This window comes from Spermophilus citellus (genome assembly GCF_964194105.1).
Source record: "Spermophilus citellus genome assembly, chromosome: 6".
NCBI lineage: Eukaryota > Metazoa > Chordata > Mammalia > Rodentia > Sciuridae > Spermophilus > Spermophilus citellus.
The window spans coordinates 608,245-630,821 of NC_138187.1; the positions used below are offsets into that span (position 1 = coordinate 608,245).

General features: G+C 59.7%; 1 protein-coding gene across 5 annotated transcripts in view; it reads right to left on the reverse strand.

The window, feature by feature from the left end:
• The window catches only part of CLEC16A (C-type lectin domain containing 16A), a 181,090-nt gene that overhangs the window by 24,894 nt on the left and 133,619 nt on the right, over nt 1-22,577 (reverse strand). For all 5 annotated transcript variants that reach the window (XR_014022636.1, XM_081299067.1, XM_081299068.1 and 2 more), the window contains 3 exons: nt 21,012-21,163; nt 18,474-18,678; nt 16,386-16,553 (listed from right to left, as the gene is read on the reverse strand). Coding sequence is in view for 4 of the 5 variants with exons in the window: in XM_081299067.1 (XP_081155193.1) it covers nt 16,386-16,553; nt 18,474-18,678; nt 21,012-21,163 (525 nt within the window). In the remaining variant the exon portion in view is untranslated. The remainder of the gene's footprint in view (nt 1-16,385; nt 16,554-18,473; nt 18,679-21,011; nt 21,164-22,577) is intronic.

Sequence of the window (22,577 nt, forward strand, 5' to 3'; positions counted from 1 at the left end):
TGTACCAGCTACACACCTGAAACACACAACTCCCCTCACGACCTCCACAAAACGCACTTTGGACCACTTTCACCCCCTTCACCGCGAGTCCTGGTCATGCCTCACACGGGGGCCGTGGACACTTCACCCCAGCTGACGGAGTCAGTCCCCTGGCCTCGTGGGCCGTCCCCGCTCCAGGTCCCGATGCCCCTCCTGCAGGTGGCACAGGGCGCTCCATTCTTCCCACGAGGTTGGGCCCAGGGACTGTCCCTCAGGGAAGCGTCTCCAGTCACAGCCCTCCCCTGCGCCCCGCTCCTCGGGGACGAGGCACTGGGCCGACCACCTGCATGGGGACCAGGACCAGGTCTCAGGCCCGCTTAGGTCAGGGTGAAAACAAAGGGAAGTGTGTGCCCCGCCAACAGAGCGGCTGGTGTCAGTGGGCACAGTGTTCTCACCTGCTGGGTGTGGGCAGCCTGAGGGCCAGAGCACCACCAGGTCTCCTGTCCGTGGGCCTCACTGTGACTCAGCCCTGCCCAGGTCTGTCACTCCCCACCCCCCTCAGGAGAGCCCCCTGGACCCCAGGTCCAGGTCAAAGCCCTTTACTGCACACATCCCAGCTCTCTGGGACAGTTCTCATGGTGGAAAGTTCCAGACTCTCTGGACTCACAGTCCCTGGGAGCTCCAAGGGACTGGCCTGAGACCCAGTGAACAAAGCCTGGCACACAGAGGGATGTCAAGGCTCGGCCGCCCGTCCATCCGCCCCCCTCCCTGGCTCCCTCTCTCTGATACGGAAGCAGCACCGCCTGCTGGCCCGGCACTGCTGGCCGGAGCTGGGACCCGGGGTCAGCCAGCCCAGCCCCCACCTCCCTGAGCTCCAGTGCAAGAGCTGGGTGGGGCAGGACAGGTTGGGGCGGGCGAGGAAGGAACAGAAACCGTGGCGAGGGCGAGCGCTGCCCGGTGTCAGGTGGGTGGACAGGTGGGAGCAGGCCAGGCGGCCAGCACGCAGGGTGGCTGGGCACCGCACACAGCTGCCCGGGGAGAGTTCGGAGCCGAGGCTTCCTGGCAGGTCCACAGAGCAAGGGCACGCCTGGTGTGGTGGGGCCTGTGGGGGGCCCTAGTGCCGCCCTAGAGCAGGCGGGGGACAGCAGGAGGAGGTGAGGTCAGCCCGGAGGAGCCGGGGGGCAGACGGCAGGACCTGGGCTGGCGCAACCCAGAGCCACATGCTGCGAGGGACACTTGGGGGCCTTTCCTGCTGTGCTGCCGGGGCCAAGGAGAGAACAGCAGGCTGATTCTGAAACGGCCCAGGCTTGGCCACGGTCAGGAGGCCAAGCGCAGCAACTCACTGTCCCTTTTGGTCAGCGGTTTCTTGGGTCACTCATTTATGCACTGTCTACGGCTGCTGGCGCCAAGGCAGAGGCGTGTGGTGACAGACCACGTGGCCCTAAAGGTCTGACCCTTTACTTGAGTCCTTCAGGCGAGGGGCAGGGTCTGGAGCTGCAGGTGTTTTCCAGGTGGAGCCGATCGGCAGGGGTGCGGGGCAAGGGAGGCCAAGGGTGAACCCCGCCTGGCTCTGGGCTCCAGCTGCTCTGCACAAGGCCATCTTCTCAGACGCCTGTCTGTCAAGCATGGGTCACTGGCCCCACGGGCGGTGCCTTCCTGCCCCCAAGGACGCTTGCAGCTGTTTTGAATGTCACTTGAGCCCCCCTCTTAAAGCCCACGGGTGCCTTCCTGGGTCCTCTGATGGACTCAGGGCAGTGCACCTGGCTCAGGAGGCCACGGCCACACGGCCCCCCTGCCGCCCCCGCCTCCCCCCTGGCCCCGGGCTGCCTGGAGGACCTGCCTGCCCATGCGGTTCCCACACCCCATCCTGCATCTGCCTGGACCCCACGTTCCACCTGGCCCCTCCTGGACTGGGCGGAGACGGTGCCTGCTGCCCCACCCTGGGCTCCTCCCTTCACAGCGCAGGTCAGACTGCTGCCAAGTGGGTCGGGCGTGGCCTTCCCAGGACATGGTGATCTTGAGGGCAGGGCCACCTACCACTGTTCCTTCCCGGGTTCTTGGAACAGAGCAGCGAGCGGACTGTACCAGAATGGGTTTGTTGACAGCACAGCTCGGAGCATGGGTCTCTCCTGAAACTGGGGCCTCAGGCACATCCCCACTCCACACCCACAGCCACGCCCACTCCGCCCCCACAGGCAGGACACCGTGGGCCTGCCAAGCTGCTGCCTGCCCCTGGGTCTCAACGCAGCAGCTGGTCCCACGGATACGAAAGCTCCGTGGGAAGAGGGACCCAGTCACGCAGGGCCCGGGCCAGCCCTCAGCACTAGGTCCCGGCTGGGACAGGAGCCCTCCTGGAAAGCGGCTTCCTTCAATTCTCAAGGCTGGATGGACCTCGGGATGGCCGAGGCAGCTTCAACCCAGCAAGGGCCTCTGACCACTCTGGTCTAGCTGGGGTGGGCCTGCACAGCTCTTCCAAAAAGGCTCAGCTCGGGTGTCCTGGGGCCCCGCTGGCTCCCTGCAGGCCTCGGCTGGGGGCATCCTACACGCCAGGATTTAGGCCTCCCCAAGAGCCACGCCTCTGGGCGCCAGGCCCCCTCAGGCCGCCCTGAGAGAAGCTGGTTTCTCTTTGCTGCATGAAGTCGGACTGGTTGATGGCCCGTGGAGGCCCGTGGAGGCCCGTGGAGGCTGGGGAGAGCAGCCAGAGAGAGGACGAGGATGATGCCATGCTGAGGGTGGGCCTCGTGGCCTGGCCACAGGAGCCGGGTGCTGTCCTCGGGGAGCATCAGCGTCCTGGCAGCTGGGAGCAGTTTCTTGTCTGCCCTTTGGGCACCAGGGACTGAACCCAGGGCCCCAGGCCACTGAGCCACACCCCAGCCTTCTTCTTCTTTTATTGGACAGGGCCTCCTTAAGCTGTTTAGGGCCTCGCTAAGTGGCTGAGGCGGGCCCTGGACTTGTGAGCCTCTTGCCCCAGCCTCCCAGCCGCTGAGATGAGACGCGCACTCTGCACCCACCCGGGAGCCATCTCTGATCAAGTTTCAGAGACGAGCTTCAGCTGGGGAGCTCGGGAGCCAGAGGCCTGTGGAGAAGAGCGAGCGCCAGGGACGGGACAGGTTCCTAAGGGCGGTGCTGGACCTGAGGCCGCTCACTCAGAGGCCGTCATCCCCCAGCAGGCCTGCCAGGCGGTGGCACTGTCCTTTGGGCAGGCCTCTGAGACAAGTCAGAAACGTGGGATGGAATGGAACCGGAGAACACAGAGGCTGGGGGCCAGGCTGCAACCAGGGGCGGCTGGAGCCGCAGAACAGCGCAGCTCTGCTGAGCGACTCTAGTAAGTGACTCGACCACCTGAACCTCATGACAGCCTAAGTGCCAATGAGCAATGCCCTGTGTCCCCAGGGCGGTTCTGCAGCTGACATGCCTGCTCACCAGGCCCCCTGCACAGCCTCTGCACACGCTGCTCCCACCCAGTCTGCTCCAGTGAAGTTCCCCAAACTGCCCCCTTCGCTGCCCAGGGGAGCCTCGGGGGTCCCCGCTCGACAGGGTGGGGACCTCTGAGCTGGTCAGCAACTGTGTGAGCATCTGAGTGCTGCTTGTGGGACGCTCCCTGTGGCCAGCACAGTGTCTGGCCCCACCACAGCTCAGCAGCGTCCGCTAAGAACGAGCAGGTGACATCCCCACTCCTGCCACGGGAGCCCTCCTGTGTGGAGCAGGTGACATCCCCACTCCTGCCACGGGAGCCCTCCTGTGTGGCAGCTAGAGAAGTCCCCACTCCCACCACTGAAGGCCTTAACCGCACTCTGGCCAGCCCCAGAACCTTCCAGAAAGTTTCCCGACCTGCCGCTCGCTGCCTGGCAGAACCTCACTCTCCACGGCAAAGCGCCCGTGCTGGCTGGTGCTGGTTGGTGTGCGGTGCCCACCGCTGCAGGCCGGCACCTCGTCATGGTTTTTAAAGGAGCTCTGGCTGGAGGCCAGCCTGGGCCACAAAAACGTAGCAGCCACCGGGGACATGTCACACACTGGGCCGCGCTGACTGGTTCAGGAAGCCTGATGGCCCTCAGCGCGGTGGCCAGGCGGCACCTGGAGGCTGGCTGATGGGGGCTTTGACAGGTGTGCTCAAGAGCAGGTGTGAGGGCAGGGCCAGAGCAGACGGCGGCCCCCACACCAGACGGCCCAGAACGTCCTCAGGCTCCCTGGACACTGGACTTAGTAGACTGGTGGGTCCAATGGCCCAAGAATGGGTTTCAGCAACACCATGAACCTCTGTGTGGCTTTGGGTGAGTCCCTGTCCCTCTCTGGCCTAGTCGCCTCTGCTCAGGGGCAGGTGTGGACCCAGGAGTAGAGGCACGCGGTCTGCTGCTGGCGATGCAGGGAGCCCGTGGCGCTCCTTCCAGCTGGGACTGGGCTGGCCACTCCACCAGCTGAGCCGTCCACGTCTCACTGCCCTCAAGGGGTCACTGGGACACGAGTGGGAAATGCTCTGCCAACTCCGAGGTGCTGCTCGGGAGCAGACCTGTCACACACAGGCAAGCAGTGCCCAGTCCACTACTGCCACGCTGGCCGGAGGCACAGCCCCAGCGGCAGGGACCCAGTGGCACCCCAGGCTGGTGCTGTCCTGGTGCTCTGCCTGTCCCACTGGGCGGCCAGCATGAGCAAGGACTGGGACGCCATGGACAGGACCGACGGCTCCTGCTGAGGCCACCCACAAAGCTGCCCAGCCTCAGGATGAGATCCAGGCGCCACCAGGGACTTCCAGGTCCCACGGCTCCCCCGAGCCCTGCCTCTACTCCCTGTGCTCCGGCACACAGGTCCTCCAGGTGACTTGCCCTCTCAGTGATGTCCCCACCCATGGGTATCTGTGACATGGCAGTCATTAATTTCTGTGCTTATCTTCTCACGGGGACTGTCACCGTCACGAGGGCCTCAGATGGCTGCAGGAGGGCTCGGTGCGCATCTGCTGGAGAGTGGCTGATGCCTGGGCAGGCGCTTCCTACCATGGCTCTCCAGGGCAGCAGCCCAGAAGTCCCCTGGCCTGGAGCCATCCATAAGGTTGGCAGAGCCAGGAGCCCTGGCCAGAATCCTCCGAGCACCCAGGGAGCTGCCTGGGGCAGCTAGGGCCTGGAGGGGGCTGGCCCCCACTCCATCCTGTTCCGGGCCGAGCCGGGGAAGCCCAGGCGCAGAGCTGGCCCGGGTGAGCCCAATCCGTGAGGCAGGGCCCGTGGCGCCAGCTCACAGCAGAGGGTGCCGAGGCTCGGGCTCCACAGAGCCTCCCGACAGCACCCGCGGGCAGGTGTCTGACTGCAGGAAGCGGGCCCCAACCTCACTGCTGTGCCTCTGGCAAGGACGGGGCACCGTGGGAGCAGCAGTGACCCACGCTGGCACACAGGAGGCGCTGTGGAAGGTAGCCTTCAGCTGCCTCAGCACCGCCTATGGGGCGCCACGGTGGGCTGGTACGAGGCCCCTCTGTGGGTGGATTCTGCAAGGCTCTGTTGGGCTGGGTGAGGAGGTCAGAGGGAAGAGGGCTGCCATCTCCACCCGACTGGGGCCATTGCGGATGCCACAACTCTGTTCTGGGCTGAGTGACATCTCCCTTGGGCTTCCGCTGGAAACCTGGCAAAAACCATGTTTTTCCAAAATGCCTAGGAATTGGTAAAAAACAACTCTTTCAGGACATTTTCCAAGTTACTAAAGGCGGTGGTGGGCAATCAGCAGCAGCTCTTCCTGCCACCGGGCTGTCCTTAAGGTTCTGAGGACATCTGCCATCCGAGAGGCCGGAGTGCAGGGAACTGGCACCCAGGGCCCAGCTGCCAGCCTTCGAGGTTGCAAGCTCAGAAGGCCCCAGTGGGAGGTGCTGCACTCAGAAGCCCCCGAGCCTCCGCACCAACTCGGCCGAGGGAAGAACAAAGAGCGGAGGTGACTGGGTTTCTCAGGAAGCTTCAGAGGTGCTGAAGCAGCAGCCGGCCCGAAACTCGGGCAGCAACTCTGAAACCACCGGGTCCACATATCTATCTCCCTGTTCCCCGTGAGGAACGGGCTCCCAGCTGGCACTCACCGGGGGGAGTGTTTCCCTGTGGTGTGAGACGGACACCCATGAGCCATGCACTCGTGTTCCTGCCACCGGTCAAGTTTTGGGAGGAGTCACTGCAAACCACACAGTGAAGCATCTGCTCCTCAAATCACACTTGAGTTTCTCACAGTCAACATGGAAACCGAGCAGGTGGCCCAGAGGACTTGAGCTCAAAGCAGGGCAGAGCAGTTCAAAGCCCGGCTGGTGGGCCTGGGCTGCGTCCTCTCCAGCACCCTGAGGCTGAAGAGGAGCTTCAAGGCAGCCGCCCTGCCCTGCTGCGACCACACTGACTAGGGATTTGGGATGTTAAGAAAGAACTGTGTGTTTTTGAAGAAAAGCACATTGAGCCAATGCCACAGCTGGGGGCAAGGAAGCTGGGTTGTAGTCATGGTGCAAACAGAGAAGAACTGCGAGGTCCCGACCGCAGCAGAGGGGCCAGGACAGGCAGAGAAGCCCCTGGAGCTCTGTCATGCCAAGCTCCGTGGCTCTCTGGATGACGGGCCACGCAGACCCCATGGGTCCCCGAAGGCCTCCTGGGTCGAACACCACCCACGAGTAACGAGCAGCTCTGGGTGGAACTGGGGCCGTCAAGGTGCCCTGGCGAGCTGAACGCACAGAGGACGTCGGAGAGACGGAAACCGAGGCCTCTGATGTCCTGCCTCCTGCTGACCACGTGGCTTCCCCTCTCTCACCCAGGCTTCCCGGGGCACCAGGGCTGTTAGTTCCACAGCCTCTCTGTTTCTGGATCCTCTTCATGGTCACCCACCCCAGAGAAACCCTGCACAAGGGTGTTCGGAGGCACCCATCATCTGTTAAAAGGACAAAGCGTTGGCCATGACCTGAATGTCCATCAACGGGGGACCGGCTAAGTAAACAGTGGTTTGCCCGGAAGATTGACGGCACAGTCCGAAACGAAAGACGGTGTTCTCACGAGCTGGGAGAGGAGAGCCTCCACGGCAGACTGGAGTGAGGAGAGAGGTCACCTCAGGTTTTACACAGCAACGTCATCCTGCTGTGGAAGTCCAGTGTGCCCAGACGTGGCAGAGGGAAGCTCCCTGACCCCAGGGAAACCTTTTCTCATCCACAAGGAGGCCCAGCGTCGCCGCCCTCCCCCCTGCCCTGCCCAGCTGCAGCCCTCAAAACCATGCGCACTGCTGCCCAGTCCCAACGCATCCTTCCTGGGGGCTGTCTGAGGACCTCCAGCGGCTCTGGCTGCTCCCATGGCCTTCGGCCCCTGCCCTGCCCAGCTCTCCTGCTGGCCACGCCTCCTGCCTGGGCCTGGCCTCTGCACACGCCAGTCCCCTGGGCCAGGCAGCCCCTCGGAGGGGGCGCTGCTGAGCTCTTGCCGCCTTGCTCTGACCCGCGCCCAAGCCAGCCCGCCCCCAGTTTCAGCAGCATAAAGTGGGGTGCAGACGCCTCGGCAACCACTCGCTCGCAGCTCGCTCTGCCGATCTCCCCTCCTGACCCTGGTCAGTGTTTGGTCACATGAGTTCCCTGGAAATGTAAAGCTCCTCTGAACCGAGCTGCTTCCCCCCCCTCCCGCTCACTCCCAGGGGGTCCTGCCCTGGCCCAGGAGCTGCCCTGCTCTGAGAGGGAGGAGGGGGCGATGGCTCCTGCCTCTCCACCGGGCGCCGTCAGCGTCACACCTCTGCCCTGCTTTCCCTCGTCCTCAACGAGGTCTTGTGAGTCACCAGCTTCCTTCCAGCTGCTCTGCTGACTGGACATCAGGTTCTCTTGGCTCTCAAGGGGGGAATGTGCCTGGTTCTGGGGAAGTGGTAAAGTGGTCGTCAGACCTGCGTCCAGAGGGCACCCTGCAGCCCCAGCCCAGTCCGAGGCGGTCTGGGGTAAGAATCAGATCAAGGTATAAACTGCCGCGCACCTGCTCGTGAGGCCTGCGCGTGAAAACGGTGAAAACAGACACCACCCACGAGGCGGACGGCCTCACAGAGGTTTCCTAAGGTAGAGACGGGCTTCACACACGTCGTGTTCTCTGCGGGCTTCTCTGCTCCTGCCTGGTAGCTCATGGGGTTCCCAGGTGTTCTGCCACCGAAAAACCTTTACCACTGGACAAGAGCAGTCCTCGGAGCAGGAGCAGATGCCCTGGCCTGGACCCCAGGCAGACTACCATGGGCTGTGTGCCACTTGGCCACGTGACCTCTTCCCTGAGCACAGGTCTCCTGATCTGCAGACTGAGGAACGACACTGGCCTCCCGAGCTGCGGCAGGCTCGTGGGAGTGCCTGGGCGCAGAGGGCAGTGTGCACCTAGGGGTGGGGGTGAGTGTGCCGGGAGGCAGCCTCTGCTCCTCGGCAGCTGGCTCTGTCCCTGCAGGCGACAGGACTGCCATGTGAGGAGGAGGATTCTACCTGCTCTCTGTGCTCCTGCTCCTGGTCTGTGCTGCAGCTGGGCCTTGAACCCATCCTCTGGAGCCCTGAGGGTTGGCCTTAAGGAACAGGGACGCTGAGAGCAGTGCCCTTCTACCGTGCAGCTGGTGTGTGCCAGGCCCTTCTGGGCACAGCGGTCGGGGAACTCACTGTGTGCACGAGAGCCAATCGGCACTTTCAGCCGTTTCTTTTTTTCAGTTGTGATAAAGCCCACGTAACGTCGCGCTTGCTGCCTCCCACGGTGACGGTGCCGTTCCGTAGGTTGAGCATGCTCACATGGGGTGCGCCATCCCCGTCTTTTAGGGGAACTAACTGAAGTTCAAGGCCATGCAACAGGGTATGGTGGCAGCAGGAAGCTGGGACCTGAGCCCAGACTGCCTGGCTCCAGGGCTCCGGTGAGCACATGCCGCGTGAGCCGCTGCCGGGCCAGTGACAGGCCCACCGCGTCTGCAGAATGTGCCAAGGCAGAGCCAAGGTCAAATGTGGATGGAGGACGGGCTTGGTGTCCTCCCACACTCCCAGCAAGGGCTCTACAGACCTACTGCTGTCCATGAGCAAGCAGGGAGTGTCCCCTGCTGTCACAACCAGGAGGCTCAGGGCAACAGTCACTCTGGAGGTCTAAGTAGTGATAACCCTGGGAGTGGAGCGGCTCTCGGTTCTTGGGAACTCTTCCCCCACCTCCCAAAGGCGCCTGGGGCGTGTGGCTGTGTGGCTGGCATTCCCAGGACAGGCTCCATGGTCACGGCCATGTGGCTGCCGGGAGAGTGTGTCCCTGTGGCACGTTGCAAGTGAGGGACCTTGAGGGTCCTGCGGAGACCATGTCCTTGCCGGCCGTGTGCCCTGCTCTCACGTCCTTGCCGGCTGTGTGCCCTGCTCTGGGCCTCCCCAGGCTTTCTCTCCATGACTGCCTTGGGAGCCCCATAAAGGAACCCCTTTGTTTATATTTACGTGGTGCTGAGGGCTGGACCCAGCGCCCGCACAGGCCAGGCGAGCGCTCTACCGCTGAGCCACGGCTCCAGCCCTCAGGCTCACTTTTGAGTGGAGTCTGGTCCCCAAAACCCAACTTGACCCCCTGAAGCTGATCTCTTAGGTCTGAGAGCCAGAAATCTGGGAGAGGAGCTGCCCAGGTGGGAGTCTGAAGCCCCACCTCTGCTTCTTGTCCCCGTCAGGGTTAGGACAGGGCGGGCCTCTGCTGCCCCAGCCGCCAGCCTGGTTTGGAAGTGGTGGTCTCAGGGGAGAAGACCCTTGAACCACCACTTTGCAGGTTTGTCCCTGACCCATCAGAGGCAGGTCTCGAAGGACTCGGGTAGGGCACAGAAGAAAGGGGAACACTCTGTCTGGGGTAGGGTCACCCTGAGGCCTTCTCTAAAAAGGGTCTGTCACGCTGGCCTCCGGTCAGAGCCCCATGGGAAGGAGCTCAGTCAATTCCAATGGCAGCTTTGCAGGAAGTGGGGTGAAAGCAAGAACTGAAGCTGCCAACTTCACCCTGCCCTGGGTGAGCTTGGGGGCCACGGTCTGAGCCTCAGTTTCCTATCTGAAGAGCAGCGCAAGGGATGTCAGGTCCGAGAGCTGTCGAGCGGGTGGAGTGGTGCACATCCACGCCAAGCAGTCAGTCCTGCAGATCACAGCCCCAGACTCTAGAAACAGGCCTCCAACTGGAGCCGGCTGGCTCGTGGGGTGGGGACTGGGGTCTGACCCGGGCACACTTGAGCGCCAGCCTCAGTGGGCGGAGGGGGGACATTTGGTGTGACCTTGGGAAGGTTGCTTCCTCACACAGAAAAGGGCTGATCAGATGAGAATAATGCAGAAAGTGCTCAGCAGCTCAATACACTTAAAAAAGAAATAAGGCCCCGGGTGGGAGTCCAATTTCTGTAACTCACTGACCCAGGTCCAGAGCCCTGAGCAGGGAGTGAAGGCCAGCAAGGGTAGTGGGGGATCAGAAGCTGCGGGAGCAGGCCTCCTTCCTGTGTGACTTCAGAAAGGCTATTTCTGCCTTGGGGAGCTGGAAGGAGAATTGGTTCTAGTTTTATAATCGGAAAGAAGAAAAATAACAGGCCTAAAAAATCTGTTTCTGGGAAGCAGCACCACAAGATGACACTAGCACCCAGTCAGGGCCCGGGGGCGGGGGTCAGGCTGGTGTCTGTGAATTAAACATCCATTTCCCTTCCTCCCGTCCGCGGTCAGCTCGGCCGGCTCCTGGCAGCACCGGCTGCCATCTGGGTGTTCCTGCCCAGCCCGGCAGCGGCCCGAGGCGGCCCTGGGACTGCACCAGGCTCTTCCACAGAACTCTGAGTGCTCTGGGCCAGGCACTGACAGAGCAGGTCTGTTCGCCTTTGATGAAGACAAGCCTCCCTCCGCGAAGCACGCGCTCCCCAGGTGGTCAGGGGCTTTGAATGCTGCCACCGACAGGCAGCCCCCAACCAGCAGGAAGCCGGGACAGGAAGCCAGGAAAGCAGAGCTTGGCCCTGATGGCACAAAGGCCAGCTCTCCTGCCGGCACCCTCAACCGCTGCCAGCTGGTGCCAGGGACCGGCCTGAGCGAGACAGAAACACCTGTGCCACGGGGGGGGGGGGGGCAGTCTGCTGGGCTCATGCGCTCATCTGCCTCCGCCCCAGCCTCCCACCCACCCCGGAGCACGACTTCCCAAGTGTCAGTACTGCTGGGGACGAGGCAGGGTGGCCTCTCTCCCGGGTGGCTTCTATTCTAGCACAGGATAGTGGCTGCCAAGAGGAGAGTAAGTCAGACAGTCTCAGCTAAAGGTACGGGCTACAAAAATTGTGGAGGTCAGTCTGGCAGTCCTCAAAACTTTAAATGAGCACCGGCGTGGCTTCCTCCCGAGGTGCATGCCCCAGGAACCGCAGACAGGTGTTCAAACGGAACTGGACGGGGTGCTCACTGGCACCGTTCATGCAGCCAGATGGTGGAAGTGACCCAGGTGTCCAAAGACGGGGAGCAAATAAGCACGGCGTGGCCTAGCCATTCAACGCAACTCATTCAGCTCAGACAGGGACGCAGGTTTGACACAGGCGACAGCTCGGACAAGCCCCGGGGACATGGTGTGGACTGGGAGAAGCAGGCACAGAGGGCGGCATGTTGTATGATGCGTGGGAATGTCCAGGTAACAGTGACAGAGACAGAAGGAGCCCATGCTGCAGGGGCCGCGAGAGGAGGGGAGGGGAGGGACTGCTGCGCACCTGTGGCATCGAACGTCAGGGGGCTTTGGACTAGTGGGGTGCTCATGGCCGTGAAATGCTGGAGCTGCCCACCTTTGAGTGGCTCCTTTTATGCAATGTGAACATTGTCTTGGTTTAAGAAATGGACACTAGCTGCCCTGCAGAGAGGGACCAGCTAGGCCGGGGCTTGGGAAGGCCAGAGGCATCGGAGTGAGCCCTGAACGAGGAGGGCTCTGGGCAGAGGGGCCTGAGGACAGAGGCCCTGAGATGGGATGTGCTGGGCCCAGGGAGGCCCAGAGAGAGAGCCTTCGTGGCCGACGGGCTGTGTTGCCTGCAGAGCTCAGGGAGAGAACTCCGAGCCCATCACGGGGGCGGGAGGCGGGGCGGGCGTGGGCAGGGAGGGGCGGGCGGCCCGCTGTGGGCACTGAGAGGGCTGGGGGCAGAAGCACTGGAGGTCCTTGGTTCTTGCTGTGCTGGGGACAAACCCAGGGCCTCATGGATGCTAGACAAGTGCTCGACCACTGAGCTGCAGTGGGGGCTCACTGAGACCATCAGCGAGGGCTGATGGAGGTCGCTCGCCTGTGGCTCTGCTCTGTGAGCTCCGGGTGTCACTCTGTCCCACTCCCACCCACTTATCTATAAGCAGCCTCGCCCCGGCCTCCAGAGGGGCCAGGAGGAAGGGACGCACTGCTCTGGAGGCTAGAGCCTGGCCTTCAAGGGCCTCTGTCCCCTCTTCCTGGGAGAGCCAGGGTCACTTCTGGGGAACAGCCTCTGCTCTGGGGTCTCCCTGGCGGTCGGCGCTCCTGGTATGCATGGCGAGAGCAGCAGTGGGCTAGCTCGTGTGCCCTCCCTACCACAGCAGGCTCTGGAAAGCAGCTGGCACCGTGGTGCGTCCATGAGGGGACAGACCAGGAGGAGCACCTCCGAGATGCCCACAGCTCACGCCAGGGTCGAGACCTGGAAGCCCCTGTCTGTCCCCTCACTGCTACCACGGGTCCTCCCCATCCTGGGCAGGTGCACGCACAAGCCTCTCCCTCCCCAGGGCCCCACAGCCCGGGGGCAAGAACCAGAGCACACACAGCCAGAGGGTGGAACCCGTGCTGTCCTACGGAGCCAAACGGAAGCAGAGAGGCACCAAGTGGCCATCAGTCACCCATGAGTTCTCCCCAAGGAAGTGAAAGGTCTGTTTTCATCAGACACATCCTTCACAGCCTGCTCTGGGGCCATCACCAAAAGACGCGTCCTAAAGCAAGCCCTGCTGCAAGTCACCCGAGACGTGGCCAGAGCTGTGTTCTCTTTTGCTACTTATTGCCCAGGCAGAAGCAATGGCCCCACACAGCCAGGGGTTGCAGTCTACGGCAAGGACACCACTCCAGAAGGTGAAGGGGTCACGCGAGACCCTCAGTCCCCGTGGCGGTCGCGGAAGCTGCCCACTGGGGGCTCACCAGGCCAGGCTCTGAGGACCAGCCCTCCCAGCCTCCCCTGCTCCCCATCTTGCTTACGGGCAGGACAGCAAAATCCAGCAGCGAGCACCTGCCCCCTGCCCCCTGTGTCGGCAGCACCTGCCCCAACACACGTCTCGCTCCCTCGAGAGAGAAATTATACAAAAGAATGCTACTCAGATGTTCTGGGTCTCAGTGTCTCACGTTCCCTTGTCACAGTGTCACAGACAAAACCATCCAATGTCTCGGGTCCCAGATGGAACACCAGAAAGACAAGGCAGTTCTGAGGAAGGAGGGGACTGCCCCAAGGTCGTGCAGAGAATAAGAACTCTACAGGGAGCTGCAGGGCAAGGGCTGAGGTGCAGCAGAGAAGAGAAGGTGCAGGCTGTGGCCCCAGGCAACGGCTGTCTCCATGGGGGAGAAAGGTCGCAGCGCCAAGGAAATGGAAATGGAAATGGCCAGGCTACGAGATGGAGGAGAGGGCGAAACCCTAGTAAGGGGTGGGGGGGTCAAAAAGGCCTCTGGCGCCGGAGGCGGCTGCAGCACCCAAGACTAGGCAAGAGTATCCAGTGGAAGGTCCTGAGGCAGGACCGGGCCCAGGGGGGGTGACAGGGCTTCTCAGCATGTGCCTGGGATCCTGGTTGTCCTAGAAACAGCAGGACATCATCTGCCCTTCAGAGTCGTGTTCCCAGGGGCACTGAGGCCACACAATGTGTGCCACCCCAGGAGCAGAGGCAGATGGGAGAATCCAGAGGTGAGCTGTTAGGTCAGACAAAGGGACCCAAAATGTCAAACAATCTCTCTGTTTTGGAAACAGAGTCATTGTTCCTGGAATGTTTATCTACACTAGACTGATTTGTGTCTGCATCCCAGGGATTTATTAAGTGATCACTGAACGCATTTCTCAGCCTCAATTCCGAATGCTGTGGACGTTGATGCTGTAACCCATCCCGTCGGAACTAGAGCTATGCCCTTCTGAAGAGCACGAGGGACTCCAGGGCCAAGTGGTGAGGAAGGCCGACCTGAGCACCAGGGGGCTGCTGCGGCCAGCAGAGGCGGAGACTGAAGGTGTGGGCCGAGTGGGGGCAGCTTCGTGGCAGGAGCCGGCTGGGGCTGCACCTCGGGTGACCACACCAGATCCGAGGGAGAGGTGAGGTTCCTGGAAGCCCTGGGAGGCTGGGGAGGGCGTGGCCTGAGCTCCATTCTGGAAAGACCCAGCTGGCTGAATGCAGAGGGCGGGAAGACTACAAGTGGGGGTGATGGGGGACGCAGGCCCAGGCTCAGGGACCCCTGTGTGCTCTCTGAACTGCACTCGAGGGCCATGCTACGGCACGGGAGGAGGGCAGTGAGGCCTCTCTCAGAGGGAGACATAAAATAACGCCCCTTCCCCCTCCTCAGTGGCACATCAGGGGAGTCAGGAAAGAGACCCAGGCGAGGGTGGACGGTCACCTTCCTTAGCTACCAGCGACAGCCTGCAGTCTCACAGCCTGGGGGCGAGCAACACAGCACTTAGCATCCAGGACGTCCCACCCACCCCTGCCTGGAGGCCAGGCCCCTGGAGGCGGCCACACTCCCAGCAGCTGATCTCCCACCTGCCCTGAAGCCCAGGGAATGGAGAGGTGCACAGACATCACCATAAGGCACTCTGCAAACTGGAACAATCCCGCAGGCTGAAGGACACCTCCCTGATTCTACCTTTTCACATTCTACATCATTTGAAAAGGGATCGGTGGGGTCCTAGTTTTTCTCCTTCACCAGTAAGTTCTGGTACCGAAAGAAACCGGATCACTCAAAGAAAGAAGTTCTCCGGGGACCCACCTGTATTTAGTTAACTCTGACTCACAGTGTGGTTTATATCCAGTGAGCGACTGTCTACAGCCCTGAACAAGGAGCCCTCCGCACCCTGGATGGCACCTGGATGGCACCTGGATCGGCAGCATGGCTTCGCATTCCTAGCTGAGGACAGGCAGGGCGGCCGTGCACTGCGAGGCCGGGCTGGTTTTTCCGAGTGCAATGTCACAGGCTGTGGGTGGCACAGGGGACGGGGGGGCATTTTTTCCCTAGAGTCCACGTTGGGTTATATCTATCAAGATTAAAAGCCTTGCCTTCTGATGTGGCAGACCTACTGCTGGGAATCCATCCTCAGACGTGGGAGATGTGCAGTTACACAAAGACGTCTCCAGGAGGTTCACTGTGACACTGTTTGAGAGCAAAGCCCTGGAAATGACCCGAATGTCCACCAATATGAGATGGTCACAGAAGATGTCTTGTTCATCCCTTCAACAGAACACCACGCACGGGCAGTTAATGACCATGAACTCGAGTCTGTGTGCCAGTGTGTGACACTGACTTGGCACTGAGTGTGAAGAGCCGAGGTGCACAATCACACGCAGGGTGGAACCCGTGTGTGAAGACCAACTCACAAAAGCAGACATATTACACACAAGTAAAGATTCCCAGAAGGATATGCGAGAAATCACCAGTGGTTACTCGGGAGCAAAGATGACTCAGTTTTCATTTCGTCACGTCTCGGTCTGATTTTTAAAAATCATTTCTGTGCCACATACACATACATAGGAAACATACAAGATCAAATTTAGAACCTAATCCCCTGGGTGGGTTCTCATGGTTGCACTTTGTTCTTAAATCTGTTTTTGAGGACATTTCATAACCCATGCAATTCAAGTTCAAACCTCCAACACAGACGGGGCTCGGTGGCTAGGGAGCGTGCCACTTTTCTGAATTCTCTAACGGAGACAAGGGCTCTTTCGAGGGACAGAGGGCTCTGGCGCACACGGAGTTACTCAAAGCCCGCACAGGGGAACAGGAAGGAGCGCACTCTGCGGGAGAAGCGGCCCTGAACTCTCCACTCACACTTCCCTTTGTCGGGAGGCAGGAGGTGGCCAGGGCGGCTCTGGAGAAAGTGGAAAGAGCTGGACGGGGGACGCAGCCTGTGGGCGGCAGGGCCCTTCCCCAGGGCTCGCCTCTCGGGCACGCTAGGGACTGCACACGCCGTCTCCTCAGCCACGGTCATGGAGAAGGAAATTACTCTCCCACAGCCTCCTTACTAATGACTCAAGTATTTCCAAGAAATTTCCAGGAAACTTCTTAGTCTTAGTTCTGAGAAGTCTCTCCACACACCCAACAAATCTCTGGAAAACCAAACCAAGGCACAAAATACCACGGGAGAGCCAAGACTGGTTCCGGGGCTTGTGCTGAGGGGGCCATGCTCTGACACAGCCTGGGAAGCTGTGTCACCCGGCACTCAAGACCCTGGATTCTGAGAGAGGGACGGGGCTCACAAAGGGGCCGAGAAGGCCCTCCGACTCCCACAGGGAGGGGTCTTACCCGGCACCTTGTCCACAGATGCAAACACAGAGCGCTGCACGGTGGGGTCGCTGCTGCCCCTGCGACACTGGTCATAGAAGCGGAAAGGCAGGTGCTGGGTGGAGGCGGAGGAGCCAAGTCCAAACCCCAGGACTTCGGTTCTTGGCTGGATCGGGAGGTCCAGGAGGGCTGTAACCAAACAGCACACAGTTCATTCCTACCATGGAGGGGGGAAAAGGCAGGCGAGACTGGACGGAGGTGGGCTACAGGAGCTGCGGCTCTGCCAGCCATGGCCCTTGGAGAGGCCAAGCAGGCAGCCTTGAGCTGCCACCAGCTACACTGAAGAGTCCAACTGGGCATCGGATGAGGGCTTCAGGCGAAGGTTGGAACCAAGAAGAGAGGCTTCTACGCCTGATCTTCAGGTGGAGAGGACGCTAGCCAGTTCTACTGTGGCTAGCGTCTGCTGCCATTTCAACCTTAAAGCAAACAGGGCCGATCCTGCTCTGAAAGCTCATATGTATGTGCAGAGATGAACGAAAGACTCGCAGAGCCTGAAGGGATCGGCTCTGGGACCCCAGGGCCAGCTCTGTGGTGCCTGGGGCCTTATGTAAAGTGGCGCGGCGCTTGCACAGGACCTACACCAGTCACTCCTCCGGTGACTTACCCTCAACACGATGGAAACCCGATGCATAGAGCGGTCGTGCTGCATTTAGGGGATAATGACAGGGAAAAAATGTGCCCACGTTCAACACATTTTTTATTTCCCTGAATATTTCAATCCCTGGTCAGCTGAAGCCACGGATGTGGGGTCCACCGCTGTGCAGGGCGGACTGTGCCCGGGCCGTGTGTGAGGGAGAGCAGTCACGGGACTCTGCGTGTCAGCGCTGTCCCCTCCGCCCCATAAACAGCTACCTGATGTATCACCTCAGAGGGGCGTTTTAAAACCAGTTTTAGAAACACCCAAGGCGCTGGTTCCAACAGCCACTTTGCAGCATGATTCTCGATTTTCAAATGAAATATTTGGCCTTCATGCCCACTGCGAGAAACTGCTTTACATTAACAACAAAAAAAACCTCTGAAAATAAATCTTAAAGAAGAAAAGTCTGAATGCTCTGAGTCACTTTGCACACTACAGAATGCTTCTGTCATGATTTGCAGGCCAGGTTTCAGCCAAGTGAGAACAAGAGGGGGGTCTCCCCGGGAGGCAGGCGGTGCCAACCAGGAGGCACGCCTGGCAAATACCCCAGCCAGCAACGCCCAGAACCACCCTCCACGGGTTTATTTTTAGGTTAGCCCTTGAGAAAGCGCCCCACCCCACCTCGGGCTGGACATTCCCCAGCAGCCATGCCAGGGACGGCCCAGCCTGAGCTGTCCAGAGGTACTGGGTACCTTGAGAGAGGCTGTGCCTAGTTTTGGGAGCTGACAGGACACCACCTTCTCCTGCTCACCAAGGATGGCTTCACCTGGCTTCCACTCATGACCCAACAGGACACCCAGGCCCTGCCTTCCCCAAGACAGCTGGGCCTCCCTGACACCATGGTGTTTGGTTTCCTACCAGATTCCCCACTTTACCTGAGATACGCAAGGCCTCATCTGAATTCAGGGCTGGGTGGGGCCCGGGAGGGGAGCTCCGCGGGAAGCGGGGAGGCAGAGGAGGGAGTAGAGCCTTTGGGTCCTGCCAACTGGCTCTCTGGGTGACTGGCAAGTGGCTGAGCCCCAGTTTCCTCCTCTGTAAAGCGGGTAACGAGCCCCAAAAGTGGGAGGTTTTCTAAGGCTCAAGGTGGTCCCGGAAGGTTCAGGTACCCCGTGTCAGTCAGTGGAGGAGCGAGAATGCCTGTCACACACTGCCTGCCTCTTCCAGCCTCTGGCCTGCCGGGGAGGGATCCCCTTCTCTCCCACGTGGCCCTAGAAGCTCTCAGGTGACCAAGCACCTCGGAAGTGGGCATTTCCGTGCAAAGCCTCCATCCCCCAGGGAGCACGGTGAGCCCGAGCGCGTGTCCCCCTCTCCCGGAGCGTGGGTCTCTCCAGGTCACTGTGAGAAGCACAGTGGCAGCCCGGTGGCTGCTCCTCCCTGGGAGGCCCAGAGGACAGCCCGCCCACGGCACTCACCGGCTATCCTCTGCATCTTCATGCGCCTGGCCTGGATGCGCCCCACGGCCAGGCGCTGCTTGGCGATGATGCAGCGGATGTGGTCCGAGAAGACGAAGGTGGCCTGGAGGATGGGGAAGGGCTTGGAGTGGGGGCTGGAGGTGGGCTTGTGGATGGTGATGTTCAGGGCGCGGCTGTCGTCATACTCGCCGGTCACCTGCATGTCCTGCAGAGCCAGGAGGCAGAGGTGCGCATCAGGTTTCAGGTGGGGGGCATCTGCCGGGCCTGTGGGATCCAGGGTCCCCCCAGTCAACTCTGCTTATGCCCCCCCCCCCAGTCTGACAAAGTTGGGGGTGGGCACAGACCAACCAGGCCCAGGGGAAGAAGGCAGGGAGGGACGCGCAGTGGCCAGTGTTGGGTGTGGTGGCTGGCACCCATTTCCACGAGGACTTCGAGGCCTGGCAAATAAAAGGGCTCACTCGCTTCTTCAAGGGCCACCTGTCACCCACAGGCCACTTCAACCATCGCTCCTGCTGAGAAACCAGAGATGGCGACGCGACCCCACCTCTGTGGGCTTTCATCTGTCTCCTAGCTTCTCTTAACAACAGAGACTGTGTGTCCTTTCTATGTCTCTGAGGACCTTCTGTTTCCTCGGGAAGGGGCAGGGAAGGCCATGCAGCGAGGTCTGAAGACACTGTGCATGGAGGGAGAGAGACGGCCGTGGAGCCAGGGGGAGGGAGGAGGCTCCTCCAATCCCAAACCCCAGAACGGTGCCCGCGGGGAGCCTGGTGCCCGCGGCTCGGGGGTGATGTCACCCGGAAGACAGACACCAGGGCCAGCAATGCCAGAGCGGGTGGGAGGCGTGGACAGGCTCCTGGAGGAGGGGGTCACGCCTGGTGCCGGTCCCTGGGAACAGTGGCCGCGTCCAGTGGAGGGAGGCCTCACTGGGGCCCTGCAGACTGGAGCAGGGAGCAAGGCCTCTACAGAGGCACGACCTGACCAAGACAGCCTCCGGACGGCGACCCAAAGAAAAGGCTGTGTGGCCTCACTGTCTGAGGGAGGACAGGTATGAGTCCTTCAGGGGAGGAAACAGCCTCCTGACATAAATTCTAAAGCTAGATAGAGAAAGCCCAAGTCGCCCAGTGGACCAGGTCTTACACGCGAGTCTTGTTTAAAGCCAAAGGTTCTATGGTTGTCGCTCTCATCATTCTCTCTAAGAGACATGTTTAAACTAGAAAGATCCCGAAGGAGAGGAGGCAGGGGTGAGCAATAGTATATTGCAGTAGTATCTTCAAATATGAAGGTGGCTCTCGTGAGCCACAGTGGGCAGGGCCAGCAGGCCATACTACAGGGAGGTGGGTCAGCTGGCAAGGTCTTTCCAGGAATGAGAACGGCACAACCCGGAAATGGGCTGCCTCACAGTAGGGCGGATCCAGGCGAGGACGTGCTTGCTGGGAACTCAGGGACGGGGGGGTGTGTGACAGGTGTGAGTGGCAAGGCTGCTCCTGAGCCTCCGGTTCTTTGTTTCACTCAACAAAGAAGATGGCACTGGCCCTCTCTTATGGACAAGCAGCTCCCACTTGGTGCGAGGCAATTCAGAGCCTTTCCGCGCTGGAGTCGGGGCGAGCGGAAGGGAATCCTCACAGAGTTCTGGTGGCAAAGATCACTAAGGGAGGAAGTTGGCAGGGTCTCTCACTTAAAACAGGCACATGCCACGTCTCAGTTATCTGCCTAGGGAAATCCCAACCAAGTGCACCCGGAAGTGAGACCAATTCCGCTCAAGGCGCACTGCTGGAAAGGTAAAACAGAGTCCTGGCTCAGCATGCCTGGTCCAGTCCCGCGGCAGTTAGAGAAAACCAGCAGGTGCGCATGCTCTGACATGGCGAGCTCGCCGAGGGACACCACTGAGTGAAGAAGGCAGAGTTGGCAATATGTTCCATGTGACACCAAAAAAACACGTACTCTGAAATATGTGTACAGTCACCCTTTGGGGCCCACAAGGGATTGTTTCAGGACCCTGAGGATACCAGAATCTGCAGGTGCCCATGTCCCTTATGTAAAGAGGACTGGAGCAGAGAGCATATCATCGACACGTCCTCCCCTACACTTTAAATCATCCCTAGATCACTCAAAACACCTCATGCAATGTAAATGCTGCTTAGAAAAGAATGATAAGAAGAAAGTATGTATATTCAGTTCAGATGCCGTCTTTTTCAAAGACTTTTTTTTATCTACAGTTGGTTGAAGATGCAGATGCACATACAGAGGGCTGACTAGACACAATTTTAAAAACTAGTATGTGTCACTATGCACATTTGGCACAGAAACAGATCTGCAAGCATCAGTCTGATAATGGAGGTTATCTCTTGCAGGGGAGAGGGGTGTGGGTTTTGGTCAAAGAGGACTTGGCCCTTATCTGTGCAACGTCTTAGCTTTCTCCACGGACAATTTGTTCACACCCTCCCTGCATGGTTAGAAACCGTCTACAAAGATGAAAACTGGGTATGTGGCTCTGTGCAGGGAACTTGGAAGTGATTCCAGAATTTTTGGTCATCTTACCTGCAGAAGGCCTGCGAACTTGACCACTCCCCAGCCAAGCCGGGACACATCAGGCTCCACCAAACTCATCTGGTAAATGTCGACAGCCAGGAATCGCTGGACCATGCCACCATCCTTGGTGATCACTGTGCACGCGATTAAGTCACTGTTATCTGGGAAGAGCGAGCAGAGAGAAGAATGAGTGCGTGTCTGGCTGCCGGCCTGGGAGGACCCCCCGCCCCGCTGTCTCTCGTTCTGCCAGGGAGCACAGCTTGGAAGGCCTCGAGCCCCTCAGGACTGGTCTAAGACCCTCCTCAGCCAGTCATGCTGTGCAAGTTCCTTTACCTCTCTGGGCCTCAGATTCCTCCTCTCAAAAAACGGCCACAACGCACATGCCTCAGAGCACTATTTGTTGGGACTGATATAAAGTACGACCAACCCTTAGTCCAAAGTTCACTGCATGTCAGTACTCGAACTGCGGCTTAAAATAACCAAGAGCTGGGGCTGAGGATGCAGCTGGTGGTAGAGGAGCTGCCTGGCAGGTGCGGGCTCTGGGTTCCATGCCCAGCACGGCAAAGACAAGGTCCCAAGATGAGAGCCAAGAATCCCAGGGCACTGCAGCACCTCCTATGGACCGAGAATGGCAGTCTGAGATGGTGTCACCAAGATCAAACAGGAAGAGTCTCTTGCTCTCTATCATAGCACCATGAAGTCCACAACTTGGTGTCTGGCAACTCAGGGCCAAGCTCTGCACTGGAGGGTGCAGGACCCTGGGCAGGGAAGAGTGTCCTGATCTGAGATGTTTGCTGCAGTCGAGGACAGATGGGAAGATCACTCGGCCTGGGGTCTGGTGCGTGGGGGCCCTTCCTTCTTCTCCTTGAAAGTCATCCCCAAATCCCACACCTTAGTTCTGCCCTTGATGGTGCTGAAGACACCTCAGTAACCGAGGACAGCTGCACCTACTACCTACTTTGAGTTCTCTCCAGGGAAATCCTGTACCACACGTTTTAAAAAAAGATCGTCAAACCAGGAAACACTCAAAATGTCCCCAAGCAGGGAAACAACTTTTGTGATTTTTTTTCCTCCCCAGATGGAAAATTATATACTCATGTAAAAATCATGCCTAACCAGACTGTGAGTGGCGGTCACCTGTGGGGAGAGAAGTGAGAACTAGGGGTGGGAGGATACGTGGGGGGATGAATTAAAGGAGAGTTTCCACTTTTGCTCTATGTGCCCCTCTTTTACTTGAAGTTATTTTGAAATGAGAGTATTCAAGATATTCTTCTGAAATACACTAAAAACTCCAGTGAAAAATCATACACATGTGGGGCTGCGGGTGTAGCTCAGCAGGTGTCTGGCCCTGGCCCCATCGCAGCATCGCCAAAATGACCAAACCCACCAACCAAACAACCCCCCCCCAAGGCTTATTCACACTATGTATAATGACGAGGGAAAAAAAATCACAATTCTAGATGAAAAAGAGGATAGAAATCTGATGTTCAAAAGGTATCCCCATATGTAACGTACCAAGGGAATTCCTCCTTTCAGGATATGTGGAGATTACCAGCCAAAAATAGATAAAAAGCA